The following is a 16,816-nucleotide window of genomic DNA, read 5'->3' as shown; positions in this document are numbered from 1 at the left end:
GGCATTTGGGGTTCCTCACTATGAGACCCACTCAGATAACTCTATAATGAAGTTCACAGTTGACAAGCCCCACTCATGCACTCAGTTTCCAAACTGCTTTTTATACCTGACTTTTAATTATGAGCAGATAATCAAAAATTATAAATAAACCTAGGAAAAAACTCAAGAAAAAAGAAACTATACAGAAGGGAAAAAAGATAAAATTATTAATATCTCTAGAGACAAAAGTATATCTATAAAGTAAACTCTTAGAAATTAAATGATGGTAGAAGTATTAAGAAAACTCACCAGGAAGGTTTTTAGGTAAAGCTGATAAAATCTGCCAGGAAGTAAAGGTAATAGAAAATCCAATGTAGATGGTGAAGAATAGATTTAGACAACTAATGCAAAATTGGGGGTTGAATGAGTTTTGAACACATAGAAAACTAAGGAAATAAAAAGTAAGACAATCATTAACTCTAGGAATAACTAAAACCAGAACAAGAAAAAAATAACTACATGGCTTATCTCTGCGTAGTGTGAGAGTGAATGAGTGAGTGAGTGTGAGAGAGTGTGTGTGTGTCTCCATAATAATGTAAACACTGAATACTGACATAAACAAAATTACGATATAACTATTTGGGGAGAACAGGAAGATAGGAAATATGCATGTGACTTAAGTCGGGGCATGTGTGGAGGGGGACAAACAGAGCAAACTCCTCATTATATACATTGGGAAGTTAACAGAAAATGCCTAAAGCAAACAAAAGTAGTATAAATATAAGGCCACAAACAAAAGGTAGTATAATTACAAGAACATGTAATAATGTAAATTGTATTATAACACCAGAAGGATCAGCTAACAATTAAAAGTAGTTGACCCTGCGGAAGGAGAAAAAGATGGGAAGGAGACTAGGAAATGCTGTTTTGTCTTTAAAAACAAAACAAAACAAAAAAACAGGAAAAAAAAAAAAGTATAAACCTAACTCTTCATATATAACTTTAATGAAAGTTAAAACTTTTAAAGAAAATTAATATCCTGTCCGTATTTGATGATAAAGTAGAAAATATAATACAAAAAGGTCACATTCGCAACTGCAACAAAAACTTTAAAATACTTAGGAATGAATTCAACAAAAATATGCAATATGTAGATTAAGAAACCTAACTGAAGGACTTAAATAAATGTAAAGATAACCAGTTCCTAGACTGTAAACATACTGGTTCTTAACATAAACCCAATTGTAACTAAAAGCTTAAATGATTCTAAGCATTACCTGGAATAATAAATGCACAGCATTATCAATGTTTTAAAAAATGAAATATTGTGGTAAGTGATGAACATAATTTCAAAACTCACATTAATCAGTGAGATCGCAATGCTAACGAAGGCATTAAAGATGATTTTATATATTCTAAATTTTGCTGGTTTTCTCTCATCAGAGTACTTAAAAATATGTTATTAAAAAAGAAAAAAAAGCAAGTAATATGTTACTGAGTCCAGTAGACCACATTGCTAACTTTTTCTACCATATCACATAAACTCAATAATGAATTAAATTTCTTTGTTTTGATCTCTTTGATGTCTTTTTACCTATATCATTGTGGCAACAGTAAGATTACCCAGAAGGTAAAAGCATATTTAATTGACAGATTTAAAAGTGAACAAAAATACAGTACTGAGTTCTCCAGTAAAGACAGCAAAGAGAAAAATGGAAAGACAGACAATCCAGGAGGTCAGAAAAGAACTTCCACAGGACTCTTACAGTGGATATTGAAGGTTTTTTCCCCCCTGACATTATTTGTCTTAAACCAAATTTTTCTTAACATCTCTGTGAAAGAGAAAAAGTTCATTATTTTCATATGAACTGAGGTAAACAGCAGTCATGACTTGTTTGAAATTATACAATTAAGTCAATGGCTGAACTGTGAACAGAACCTAGGATACCCTAAAGCTAGTATGCTGCTCTAACAGAGTGTGCTCCCCGCTATGTAATAGGACTGTTTCCTTTAATTACAAATTCTTCATTCACCATCAGATTATCAGCCAGAGGCTGTATCATTCGTTTTGCTCTTCTTGCATTCATGGCATTATTCCAAGAATCTGAGATTTTATGATAAAAAATATAAAGACAACTGTTTACTGTTATCATACCAAATCTGAAAATCCCAACTGCCCTGGCAAGGATACTGCACCAAGCCTGCACTTAATGGCACATTTCTAGGTAGAAGTGCAATTAAAAGATCCATTTTGGGTTGGTCAGTGACCTGGAGAAAAGGAAAAAGAATTTTGTTTTTATAAAATCACTACTATCGATGCATTTAAAATCTTACATTAAGGCATGCCATGGTCTTGTTAGTCAACAATATTCACATATATGACTAGTATGTAGCAGATTGTTAAAGATACATTTTAGAGCACTGTGATGTTGAGAAGTAGAATAAGATAAAAACCATGACATGCCCTTACATTCTATACTAAAATCTATACGGGAAAATTTATTGAGCAAACAAAGTAAATATCTGAAGAGGTGTACTTGTCTTTGAGAAGCACTTTGTGTTTCTTTGGCACATATCACAGCAGCAGTAGTAGCAGCAGCCTTGCCCTTGCTGCTGATTTCTTACTACTCTAAATGTCTCCTCTGAGCCAGAATACACTGGCTGTTGCTGATCATGCTGTGAGACACCTGCACTGGCTACTAGGCTTGTCATGACGCACAAAACCCTACCATCTTCAGCTTGACATTGTGCAAGTTATAATTATTCATCCAAATGAATATGTCAGAGCAGCAGCAGCAGACCTCTCATCAGAGCAAAAGAAAAATACATCAAAACATTATCAACCCAGCAGGAAGACAGGGACCATAAGGAAAATTACCCATTTTTAATATGGATGCCACAAAGCCATGTCTATTATTTTACAAAAAAGAAAGAAAAATAAAGATCTTCCAAGTTTAAAGTCCAGAAACACTGAATCCAAAGAGGAAATGTACAAAAGCAGACAAGGAATTTTATTTTTTTTAAAAATCAATTATCTGAAACCTATTCACCGTCTCAAGTACAAGTTTGCTTTTAGACTATAAGAGTAACATTTATTTTGCTTAAGAACCACAATTGTTTAAAAATGGTTACAAAAGAAAAAAATAACTCCCACAAGAATTGTTTCCAACAAGTCAATGAAAAAAGATCAAAAACAGCAAAGAAGTCTAATATTGCTTCTTACTTCAAAACACAAACTAATATTGCCAACACTCTTATGTCTAAAAGACTCGAGATCATATCGCTGGTAACAACACCAAAAAGCTTATACTGTACAGCTAGACTTTAAAAGAATAGGTAAATTCTTTTGAAAATTTTCTAAAGTTTAATAGCATGTGTAAAAAATTAAAATCATCCCTAGATCTCCACAAATGAAGACAACACATCCAAATTCTATGAGCATATGTAAAATAGGCAAGTATAAATATGGATTCCTATCTCATACATAAATACTTAAATAACTTTTAGAACTATAGACGAATATAAGATATGAGATTTTTCCCATTCAAGATATAAAAGCAGAAATCACAAGAGATTGATAAATGTGACCACACTGAAAGTTAAACTTCTGATCAACAAAAAAATATCACATACAAAGTTAAAAAAAACATGCCACAGGGAGAAGATACTTACATCCCAAAATAATCAACAAAGAAATAGTATCCACAATATGTGAAGAATGCTTATAAGAAGAAAATTTAAGTAGGTAAAGATTGTAAACAATAATAATGATTATCAATCCTTGATAAGAATTAAGATCAGACTAAAATCAGGCTAAAATTTGGAAGATATTTGGGAAAATAGGAATTACAATGCATTGCTCGGTATGAGTATAAATTTATACAATCAATCTGGGAAGGCAACTGGCAATGTTTAGTAAGCTCAAAGAGGTGCTTTTCCCTACAACCCAGCATTTTTATTTCTAGGCATAACCCACATCAAAAGTCTCATGCGTGTATTTAAAAATATATATATACACACACGTGTGTGTGTGTGTGTGTGAGTGTGTGTAAAGATGTCTGCTGAAGATATTTAGTAAAAAACTGAACAACATTGTCAGTCAGGTAACAGATAAATTAACTTTCGGAGTCATATAATGGAATGATATTGTAAAGCATTTAAACTAAATGTATTACACATGTAAAGATCATTGATAAATCTCACAATGTTGTATTAAAAAAGTCAGACTGCAAATGCTACAGAATATGGAACAAATGCAGCAAAAAATATGCACAGATAGCATACACATTAATTTCGGGGAAGAGGTTACCTCTAGAAAGGAAGAGAGGGAAAGAGGAAAGGCAAGAGGGAAGAGGGGTAAGTCTTAGTTGCTCTAAGAACATTTTATTTCTGAGACAGAAATACATATCTGAAGAAAATGTGACAAAATATTAACATCTGTCAAATTTGAGTTGTGGATAAAAAGTTGTCCAAATTTTTATCTGTACTTTGCTAAGAATTTTAGTATATTCTAAAATTTAAAAAATAGTTTGCGACATTCCCGTTACTACTAATTAATTCTATTTTCTTGGCGCTAGTACAACAGAAAACTTATTGTGTGACCCAATTAAATCTAAAACTTGAATTTGAATTAGTATTATAAACACTTATTCCATGCTTATATGTGCAAGGCACTTGAGCTAGTATTAAGTAGGTATACAAAATTTTAAAAGAATTGGCTTCAAAGATTTTCCAGTCTAGCAGCATCACAAACTAATTTTGCTAAATCTCAAGAATAAGGTAAATATATCTTTCTGTGGAGATGTAAACTTTTTTCACAGATTAAAGTCTGGGGAAAACTTATATGGTTATCTACATTTAAAAAAAAAAACTAAGAAACTCATCAAAAACATATTCTTCAACCTTGGATTTTGATAAATGTTAAAGTATAATTTAGAAATAGCATATATGAAAAGAGTAGTACATCCGAGGTACAATGTCATCTCATGATCCCACATAAAACACAGATAAAGCTTATAGAGCCAAATAGACCATGCATATTAAAAAACAAGAAAGGTATACAATTTACATGTAACTCCAATTCTTTTTTAAAAAATCAACACAGTACTTCTTATTTATAATATATAACAAAATGACAGAAACAAATCACTGGGTTTTTCCTTTCCTTTATTTTGCTGTTTCCTCAATTTGCATTGGAAGAAGGAAGACTTTTTTGTTTTTAAAGAAAATGAGAAAAATAATTTTTGAATATATAGGTATGGTTAAAATGGCATTTGAATCTTCACAAGACTAATCCTATTAGGCTTTTTTTGTTTTTACTAAGTTTATATAAGACAATTACTTTATATATTTATAATTTAAAATGTAAGCATAAATTTTTAATTGAATTTATCAAAATTTGATTAAAAAAATATAGGTAGCCTCCATTCAGAAACTATTTGTAAAATGTTACTAGGATTTTTTCTTTGCATAAGAATAGACATGTTCTCACCATTTGCTATCAACTGGCACAATTTACTTAGTGAAAAGACCATGACCATCATCATTAGGTTACTCTTTGAACTTAAAGACCGTTCTGCCAGCTTTTTAGAAACTGCATACATATAATGTTGATGATGGTACTACTGATAATCATACCGCCTTAACCTACACGTTACAGTTTACGATGCACTTCTAAACATTATCTTGTTAGATATCATCAATGTACTGAGAAACTCAATTGACAGGAGCATCAGAAAGCATCTCCTATATTCTATATTCAAAGTATGATGTTTCAAGGCATATACAAAAAGAAAATAGTCTAAGTTCAAGGATGAACAAAGGACAAACACTTTAAAACAATAAAAACTGAGTTGAAATGGTAGGGTTTTATACTATCAGTCACAATTCTTTCTCCTCTGAAAACGATTCTGATATTATATCACCAATGTTCAAAGTTTTAGCGATCTGAAAAATTTCACCCAATTTTCTACTTACTGCTCACTGCCCTATAAAGCATCTTTTAGAATTTAAATTTAAAGGAAAATTTCTATCAATAGAGCTTCTTCATGTTTATCTAAAACGAAGCATAAAGATCTAAAAGCTGGACGGTGTGTTTACGTGTGTGTGCACATGTGCATCCGTGTGCACGTTCACAGAGAAAATGAACACTAACTACTAGAAAATATAAAAGAAGCACATTTATTATAAATAAATGCTTAAAGAAAAATTTTTAAAAATGAATATAACCTATAATGACCACTCTACGGGTAAATATAATATGCTTTTTAACTACTTAAAATAAATTTTAGAATGTACCTGTGGTGTCCAGGAAACAGAAAATGAAACAGGAAAATCCACAAAACAATCTGGTGATTCTGCAGGATACTATGAAAAAGCACAAAATTAGGTCATTTTTGCTTCTATGTGACAATTTCACATGAGAGATTTTTGGAAAAAAAAAAACTGCATATATTAGGAAAAGTATTATAAATGCAAATGTATTATAAATATTTTGATTCTATTATAGAGATGTCGAGAACTGATTAATAGTCAAGTTATGCTCAGGAGGTACAAAGTTTAGTGACTTGGAGGTAACAAAGCAATCAGTTTTGAGTAAAGAGTAATGAATTAAGTCACTGTTGGGTCAGCTGCTAACGTGATCCGAGGATTAAATCACACTGGATTTCAATTTCTTCTTCTGTTTTTACTTTCTGTTGTCCTTTTCATTTTTATTGGATCTCAGGTTCTTTATCTTTAAAATGAGAGCTCAAACTAGTTGATATTAGTTTCCTTTCCATCTAAAATTTAATCTCAAATAACCTCAATTACTATTTAAAGAAGTAGTATCTTTTAAAAGAATCAAGAAATGCAAAAAAATATAAACAACTATCAACTTGAAAAAGTATTTTCCACAATTAAGCAATTACTATCCGCAAGAAGATTAATTTTAAAAAAATGCCTCTGGCTTATTAAGGAAAGAAGAAAGTAGTAGTTTTAAGCAAGAAAAACTTTTTCATAGTTAATAGAAAATTAAGTCAACAATTTTACAAAAAGTGAGTCATAAGGACAAATCAAGTTTTGAAGTTAACAAAATGTCTTTCTTAAAATCAACTTTGTTATTAGACATAATACTACATGATTCTCTAAAATCCAATTCTAGATTTTTCAAAGTCACGTGTAACTAAAAAATACTCATTATTTGCCATTAAAAAGCGAAAATGGAAAATTAGTTTTAGGAAAACTTCTTTCATTTGACAATGTTTAAAATAAGTTTTATACTTTCATTTTTTCCAGCTTATTTTTCACTACTTTGCTGAATAAGCAAAAGAAGATAAAAATTATCACTAGAGAATTTAACAAACATCACTTCATCTGAAGTCAATGCTTTGAAAAGAATTAACATTTAATTCAGCTGGCTAGAAACAAACTTAATGTACACTCTGACTTAATGGATTCTATGTAGAACTGATAATGAAGGCAAGTATATAGGAAACGATATAAAAATATAACAATGCTCTAATTTGGAGAAAAAAAGGTCTGGCTGAAATTAAGGAGGGAGCTCTATTTTAGACAATTAAAGTATCAGATGATGCATGTAAGAGTGTAACTGCAATAATCACTGGAAAAATAATTTGTATGCCATTTTTACAAGTCGTGATTATTTCAAAGTAATGCAGGCAGACACTTTAGCTTTCTCTGGTTTTCAGCTCTGCTAACTAATTTTTGTGATTTTGGAGAAGTCAGTAAACTTCTCTGGCTGTTTTATATGTAAAAATGATGAAATTTGACCAAAAGCGTTATAAAATCTCTTTTCTAAAATGTTAAGATTCTATGAAACTAATAAGCCACACTTGAAATCTCCACGGTCAAAAATTGAATAGTTTACTTTGAGTTACTGCTATTTATCTCCTACTGATGCTGACAATGAACAGTATCAACTCTCTAACTTAAACAAATCATCAATTGAGTAAAAGTATGAAGTTAATGAAATGTATATGGTATTTAGATAAACCAAGTATCTATGACTTTAGAAGTCATTAAAAACATACAGCTCATTATGTTAAAAGAGAATATGATCTTATACTTAAGTAGGACTCAGTATAGTAAATGGTATGTATGTAATGGCAGAGAGATCTACTAAGAGTTGAACACTAAAGCAGGTTATAATACATATAATACAATCCAATATACATAAATGTGAGCTAGTTTCTGAGATGACTGTATGTTTCAAATATATTTTGTGTAATTATGCAAACACACAAATATAATTAGATTCATCTATGTGTAGATGGCTTTACTATATATCTAAGTTAAATGTATATATGTAGTTATGTGTTAATTATATTTACATTTAAGATCAATTTTATTTATATAATCAATTTTATATAGTTACATAAAACCTAAAAACACAAATTTACATACTTGTGGATGATTTAACATGAGTTATGAATTAGATATTCATTTTCAGAATCACTTGTACTAGCTGCAACATAGATAACTAATACAGTGTTGTAAAATAACTACCAAAGTTCAGATAGTTTTCAGTAGTAAGTAGGTATAGGTATATATAAAACTACTAGAGATTAATTGCCAAAAGTTATACTTTAGAAGTATAATTGACAACAAAAGCTCCACATAAAGTAATATTAATTGAAAAATAAGTAATTATTTTTAATTAAAATAGTTTTTTAAATCTTACTTGAAACAATCAATCAAAGAATACAATATAAAATTATAAAAGTATATATTTTTGTTACATGCAATATATTCAGACTGTAATGTATACTGTTCTAAGAAAAATTTTAACCAAGACTGTTCTGTGATTGGATCATCTAAGTAGTAAGGCTTCCCATAAGTGAATACATACAAATGCAGATCACAAAAGGCAGTCAGAGACAGAGTGCCCAGCCTCTGATACACATCTGTGATTTGTTTTTCTAGCAGTTATGATCTTGGCCAAAGCAGAGGAAACCCTCAGCTACTTTTTTCAAGAAAAGAATAATTCCAACCCACTGTTCAGGATGTACTATATCGAATAAAAATACACCTATAAAAACAACACAATTCAACCATTTTCCTTATTATGTTTCTTTTTAAATTATTTTTAATAGGGGGAGAATAGTCAAAATTACTATTGTTTTCTTTGTGGGTTTTGGAAACAGTGAGGGGGAGTGGAAGGATGAAAAATGTGTATTCAAGAATAAAAATAATAAAACTAATGCATTTCTTTACTATATATCAAAAAATATCACGAAGAGGGTTTGTGTACTTACAAAAATAAGCCAGTCTTAAGGTTTGTGTATTTACAAAAATAAGCCTGCTTTAAGGGTTGTTTAAAAAATCAGCTTGACTCTTTAAAATTTAGTTTGGATTAAGATTTTATATTATATACTCTTAACATATAAATTCAGCTATCACTATTTTTTACTGATAATCCCATAACCAAATATTCGTAGAAAAGCAACTGCCACATCTAAAAGACAACTATGGTCTCTATGAAAACTGAAATAAATAGATAATTAAAGACTACTAAATCATACCAACATAAGATTCATTCGGCTCCACTCTGTCATTTTTTTTTAAAAACAATTTTTTTCTTCCTAATTCCTTCCTAACTCAAATAAAGCTTTTTCTCTTGCCAGGGCATCCATAATAGTGCTTTGCAGCTATGGATGCTGCAAAAACTGACACTTAAAAATATTCTCCAGAGAAATATTAAAAGTGTCACCTCATCTACCTTGTGGAGGCATAAGAAAAAGCAAACAGACTAGAGGCTACAACCTTACTCTCAATACTACTAATAACATCATTAACTGGAATTAATAACAAAATCTTATAGGTATAGATATAGGCAGTGTAGACTTAAAGCATTATCTCTTAAGTAGAAAAACTTAAAAATATTAGGCTGTTAAAAAAAAAAAAAACCTGAATCAATACAGGATGCATTTAAAATCTTTCATTTTGGTCTTCATAGCAGCAAAGCAACTTTTACCAATGTACAAATTATAAACAAAAAGCTTTGAAGGAAATGACAGAACCCTTGCCACTGGCAGTATGTGACCTTTGAAAGGATAAAGGCAGTTCTCTTCATGATCTTAAAAAAAAGCACACCTTTAAAAACTAAAAGGGGAAATAAATTTTTTTTTCATTTTAACAAAAAATATCCATGTAACTTCTTTTACAAATAAGATTTCTGTCCTGCTAATTTTTTTTAACACATCACATATGAATCTTAAAATTATAACTAAACATTCGGTGTGTGAGAAAGAGAGAGAACGAGTCATTTCTCAACTTGTCTGATATAGAGGCACTATAAGATATCAACATTTCTGTGTCACCTCGTACAGCTTTATATATTAATTCTCTCTCATGGAAAGCTTAAATGCCAGACACATTTTTAAAAAGGACAAACACAATTGATCTTTTCATCACTACAATCTTCTGAAATAGAGTTGATTGATGACTCCAGGGAACAATAAAAAAAAAGATGTCCTGGTTTTCTCAAATTCTAATGTTTCCCTAGTGATTACTAAATAAATGATTAATATGTTGCACTTAGTTATTCTACTTATTTCTCAAAATTCACAATCTAGAACTAAAATATAAAGACAAAACACCTATGTTTTGTGCCAATAGTAAGTAGTTATAGATCACTAGCCTGTTAAGGGTTCTATAAATAGAGGCATAATATTTGCAAATTCTTAAAATAACAGAAGTAAAAAAAATTTCAGCCAAAATGAACAAATAAAAAGTATGCATACATGTGTGTCTGTGTTTGGGGGTAAGGGTGGGGTCAGAAACAAGAACTACAAAGGTAATTTATAGTAAAAGTTGAAGACAAAAGACCTTTAGTAGAACTTTACTTGAGATAGTGGAAACTTCCAACTTTTCTATATAGAATGTCAGAAAAATGACATTTTGGTACCTAAAGGATGTCGAATCTTATTTGCAGTATTTCTTTATTATGAAGTCTATATTTTGATCAAATTTGAACTAAAATAGTGACAAGAAATTACATTTAGGCTTTTGGAAACCTGGTGAATAAATTCTTTGAGGCTTTCCAAAATATATAATGTGTGTATATACATTTTAGAAGCAACTAGCACTTCTTTATACTGAAAACATTCACAGAGGTCATTTACAGAGTATTTCCTGACCACGGTAACAGTTAAACGAAGCACATACCTTAGCCTTCAATTTGAGAGTGATGAAATGCTCTCTACCAGAAGCATCTTCAGCTTTTAACTTGATGGTATTGAAGCACGTATCCACATATACAAGTCTAGTGAGTATAAAGAATAAAGAGAATAAAAAATGGTCACACTGGGGGAGGGCAGGACTGAAGGGGGAGGGTGGTTGGAGGATGGTAGGATGCGAAATGAAAATATTTATTATATTCCTATTAATCCATTACAAAAATTAATCAGAGGGATGTCTGCATGCCAGCCCTTTATGCTGCTATAGATTTACTGCCATTAATACACCAGCCTAGTGCTTAATGCAGTCACAGATCTCTGGATTATTTACAATGTGTGTCAAGGCTCATGCTGTGGTCAGTGAGCACTATGTCTCGGTTTTTCATCACCAGAACCTTTGGCATACACAGCATGTTCCTGTCAGCCTCTACTTATATACACATTAAACTTCCTGTCAAACTCTTTGATCCATTTCTGTAGTTTCATACAGTATGAGGCTTTTATGCTTCCTTTATGTTTTTCTCCTCAATGAACTTTTCCTTTATTATCAGTTACTGTACAAAAATCTGGCTGATATTAGTTCATATACTCAAATTGATCCTACAAGGAAAATGCTGTATAAGCACAGGTACAGTCTGGTCTCCTAACAATAAATTTTCTTTTTGTGCGTTATATAGCGCCTGACACTTAACCTGGGCATGTATTCAAGATGACTAATATTTTAAACATATAGCACAAGCACAACTGTTTTAGCTTTAAGTCACTCTAAATGCATGAATTTTCTACAATGGAAACCAATACACTTTGAAATATATCATTCTGTAAAACTATGGTCCCTTGAGTAGCATAAGCAACTGCCAAATATGTTCAAATTTAGTAGTATATTTACTAGTGAACTGGGCGTTGTGGATATTTCTTGACATTTTTACAATAATATTCTCTTGTAAAGATAAAAAGTAGCCTAAGAGTATTGCACGACTTATCACCCAGACTGATGGTAAGACCCATTAGGGTTCAGAACAAACATCAGCCTCCTAACTCAAGGAACATTTCTTTAACATCACTGCATGCGGTTTGGTCACTGACCAGATATAATGGTAAAATGGGTCAATTTCAAGAAATGCTAGGCTATAAAGTTGTAGAACACTGTTGTAATGAAAAGTAGATCTAAATCTGAAGACACACATCCTCAACAATAGACTAAAAGATAAAACAATCTTTATTAACGGAAGAAATTTTTATCATAATCTATAAAAAGTCCAGGGTCTTAGAAAGCATATGAAAGTAAAAATATTCTAGAAAAAATGTTTTTTACATAAGAATATGATTTTATATATATGGTTAAACATTAATTTCTTTCAGCTATATCTGTAAACATCACAAATCTCCCTCCCTCTCAAAAAAATTTAGAACATGAGACTATCACATGTTTTATCAATACAACTCTAAGGTTCAGATACATGGGCACCTGATACTGAAAACATAAAAATCCAATTCGAGATGCTGAGATGAACACATGCATTTATATCCCCTCTCCGCTAAAAAAAAAAAAAAAAAATTAAAAGATGTAAACAAACCCATAGTTACAAAAAGAACAAGAAGGAATAGCATCGACTAAAGCTAATTTTCAAATTTTATAAAAATGAAAAGTTTAGAAGAGTACTGGCTGACAAAACACATCAGGAGAGAGGAAGAAGGTTCCAGGAGAGAGAGATAGCTGGCAGAAAATGAAGAGGAGGGGAGGGGAGGGAAGGGGAGAGAAGGGGAGGGAAGAAAGGAAGAAAGAAACAAAGAAGAAACAAAGAAAGTATAATAGAGGGTATGACTAATAAATAAGGGGAAATTTTTAAAAATACAAGAAACCAAAAAGGGAAAAGAAAATTTTAAATTATAAACAATGAAGCTATGTTAAAAATTGTGATTACTCTACCATTAACTTGTCAGTGAAAAATATTTATGTAGTCATAAAAAAATCAAACTGCTTACTAGTTATAATTTTTAAAGTCCAGCAACAGATAAAGCTAAAAGCCTTACAGAAACTAATGTAAATATATTTGACAATTGCAATTTGAAAGAAAGAGATGACAAAATTGAGATGAAGGGGAAAGGTATGAGGGAAAATTAGGAACGCTAAAATCTGTAACCGCTAATTTGAGAGTAAGAGATACACATCTTTAATTGAAAGGACATGAAAGACGTTTAAGACATGTTAATCCTAATAGAAAAATAAAAGAATAGTAAAGGGAGAGAGATGGTAGTATAGGAGCTAAATCCTCTTATTATAGTAGTTAATCAGTATGTAATTCCTAAAACTGATAAATCAAGCAACACTGAATGTAGGCATATTATTTCGAAATATGGAAGTTGTAAACATGAACAGTTCAGTATTTCTCTCAAAGAATGAAAATGGAAATGATGTGGGAAAAGCCTGCTCCTTTTCACAATGAGCCCTAAATAGTTATAACCATGAATATTGCACAGAGCAAGAAGCGGTGGAGAGATGGAACAACTAATCCCCAAATAGTACTTTTCATACTTTACGTTGCTGCTCATCAAAATGTTCAAAATCATTACTGAACATCTATAAAATAAGACAAAAGTTCTAGTCTTTTGTCTCCAATCACACAAACAAAAGATTATTATCTTTCCACAATTTAAGACATGGAAGTAATATATTAGAGAAAGTGACATGCTCAAAATATGGCTTTGCAGTCAAAATGGTAAGATTAATTTTGTTAAAACTTTAAGAAGTCATTCAAACAAAATAGTAAAAAGATTTATAATTTCAGGTTAATCTTAGCCTAGTCATTTAAAATTAAACATTTTACCCATATGGCTTTCTGTCTACTCTGTTTTGGGGAAAGGGAAAAATCTTGTGATTATTACTACCTTGAGTACATGTGACCTACATTGCCACCAGAGATCCAGTATTTCTTCTTCCTGTCTTCCTTTTGGTAATAGGGCCCCTGCCTCCACAGCACATTTACTACACCAAGTTTCAGCAGGGCACACTCCATCTGGCTACCAACTCTTCCTAGCTGCTCTTGGATATCAGCATCTCACTAAATTTTGGTCAATAGTCTGCAAACAGAAGTGATATGTGCATCTTCTGGAATAGTGAGAGCAAAACTGTACCTTCCCCTCTCCACCACCCACTCCTCTCTCCCTTCCTTTAGACTAGATCAGAGACAGGCCAATATAAGCCGGCAAAGACCACGCAGAAGAGAATGCAGCTCTGGCCACTGAAACCTTTCGATAATGGAGGTATTCTACATCCACACTGTCTAAAACAGTAGCCACTAGCCACATGAGGCTATGGAAGACTTAAAATGTAGCTAGTATCAACACTGAATTTTTAATTTAATTTAAATATAAATGCCAATAGTGACATGTGGCTAGAAGCTACTATTCTGAACAATGCAGCCACAGTGGATGATTGAGAAATAAAAGAAACCTGGGTTCTTGGATGACCTTGTAGAACAGAGCTACCAACTTACTCCTGACCATCTGCCTACCTCTGAACATCTAATGAAAGGTAAATAAAATTCTATCTTGTTTCTAACATTGAGGATTTGGGGTTCTCTTTGTTAACAGCTGTTTAGCCTGTACCCTAACTAACAGGACACACTTCTATCTATTCACAATAGGAAAGACTATCTTAGTGTTCGGTCTACGGAGCGGATATTGAAGGGGGACAAAACAGTAATAAGCTCTTACGAGTAATATAAAAATCAGTTTTTCATTAAAAAAGTCTATTACAAATGTTCTGCTTTACTGTTAAGTTGGGTATCTTGATTTAGAGAATATGAAATAAATAATTTTTACTCATTTAAATAAGATAAATAATTCATTTAAATAATTTAGAAAACTTTCGTCATCAGAAAGCTCAAGTTTTTTAAAAGTTATGAAATCACATTTAAAATTTATATTTAGAAGGAGTTTGAATGTTATTACTTAGCTAAAGTTGACTAAAAAACACAAATATAAAATCTGAAGAAATAAAATACACTTTTAACACTTTGTATTTATCGTTTGCTGCATTTCTTTATAATTCTGCTTGGAATAACTAAAATGACACTAAACTTGACAGTTAAGTTTTTTAAACATTTAAAAAAGATATTTATACTTAAGCTTCAGGGAGGTTTTTGTTATTCTTGTTAATAGCTAAATGTTATCAGTATAGAGCAGAAGGCATGAGCTTTATATCTCTTGAAATATTGAACTTATTTAGACCAACAGCTTAAGTTATATAGTTTCTTTTCTTTAAATATTTAGATATTATTTACGGAGTAATAACATCAAAAGGCAGCCTGGAGACCTTCATGGTTTAATAAAGGTTCACTTTCTACTTTTACCACTATTCTCAAGTTTAAGCATTAATACTTCAAACGTAGATTTCGAAAAAAAAAATCCTCCCTAATTGCTCTCTTTACTTCCTGTCTCTTCTCTACACCAATCTACCCTGCCTCCCATGACTAGATTAATCTTCCTAAGCACCTTTTTAATCATAGCAACTCCATGCTCAAAAATACTCGATGAGTCCCTATTATCTGTGTATAAAGAATCCTTAAGTCTAGGAGTCAAGATGCTTCAGTCTGGCCCTGAAATTAATCCTCTTATGTGAGCAAATGATCTACTCCAAAGTCCAAAAATGAACTGCTCACTTCCACCACTACCACCTTGTCTCCACCAATCCTTCCCTTCTAAGGCTTTCTATATTCCTTCTAAGCTTATCCCATTACCTCCCCTAAGAACCTTCCTAAGTTATAGAGCCCAAAAGGACCTCACCTTTCTTGAAATGCTCACCCTGCTCCTTTTCAAGTAAGTTTTTGCTTTTTTATAAGGAACATAAAAGCTTTATACTTCTATGTATGTGCCAGTGCTCTAGGTATTAAGCTATTGTCAGACTGGTTCATAATTACTGCTTCACATATAAGTTTTAAACAACTAAGAGTAAATTCTGTTTAAATTAGATACTACCGACACATTACCAATTTAGAAAAACATAATATTTTCACTAGATAATTTGCAGTTATTCAGTGATTTGGATATATGTTTGAGGAAAAAACACTATAAAGGTAATTTAGAATGAAAATCATATTAACAACTATGTTCTTTTGACTTATGTAACAAAAGTTATTACTGGTTATAACTAAATCATAACACTAATTAAGTGCTTAAAACTCATATACAGTCTGACACATTTGTGTGAACTAGTGTCTCAACAACTTTATACATACTTTACACAGGAAATTATTTGAGTCACGTAACATATGCTTCTTTCCAATGCTTATTAAGCATTATTCATTTGAAAAATGAAGAAAGTGTGGCTCAGGGAGGCTACAATACTTGCCCAAGGTCACACAGTTGATAAGCCAGAATTAAAGCCCTTGTCTAGTTACTGAAATTAATTTAATATGAACAAGTATCCCCATTTCTTCCAGTGTTACCTAAGTCTTTGAAATGCACTGAGAATTACAGAAAATATCACCATCACTGGCCTAAGTCCATTACTAAAATAAGAGGATTACTCTAACTCAATATATGTTGATATATGTTGACAATCTCTCAGCAGCACAACAAATTTTATAAAACTCGCTTAGCTCTTTCCCAAGACAAATTTGAACGGTCAAATAGCTAAATTCTACTCACTCTAAAAT

At 31.4% G+C, this 16,816-nt stretch overlaps 1 protein-coding gene across 3 annotated transcripts in view; it reads right to left on the bottom strand.

Moving 5' to 3' along the window:
- FANCL (FA complementation group L) overlaps window positions 1–16,816 on the bottom strand; it is a 69,163-nt gene that overhangs the window by 24,742 nt on the left and 27,605 nt on the right. For 2 of the 3 annotated variants that reach the window (XM_039887099.1, XM_039887098.1), the window contains exons 6-7: window positions 11,146–11,242; window positions 6,277–6,345 (exon numbers count right to left, since the gene is read on the bottom strand). In XM_039887099.1, the coding sequence (XP_039743033.1) occupies window positions 6,277–6,345; window positions 11,146–11,242 (166 nt within the window). Of the gene's footprint in view, window positions 1–2,196; window positions 2,248–6,276; window positions 6,346–11,145; window positions 11,243–16,816 lie in introns of all 3 variants that reach the window. The other variant, XM_039887100.1, reaches the window with a different exon arrangement.

This window comes from Pteropus medius, unplaced genomic scaffold (assembly GCF_902729225.1).
Source record: "Pteropus medius unplaced genomic scaffold, Ma_sr-lr_union100, whole genome shotgun sequence".
In the NCBI taxonomy this organism is placed as follows: domain Eukaryota; kingdom Metazoa; phylum Chordata; class Mammalia; order Chiroptera; family Pteropodidae; genus Pteropus; species Pteropus medius.
This window is presented reverse-complemented; position numbering and strand designations above follow the sequence as displayed.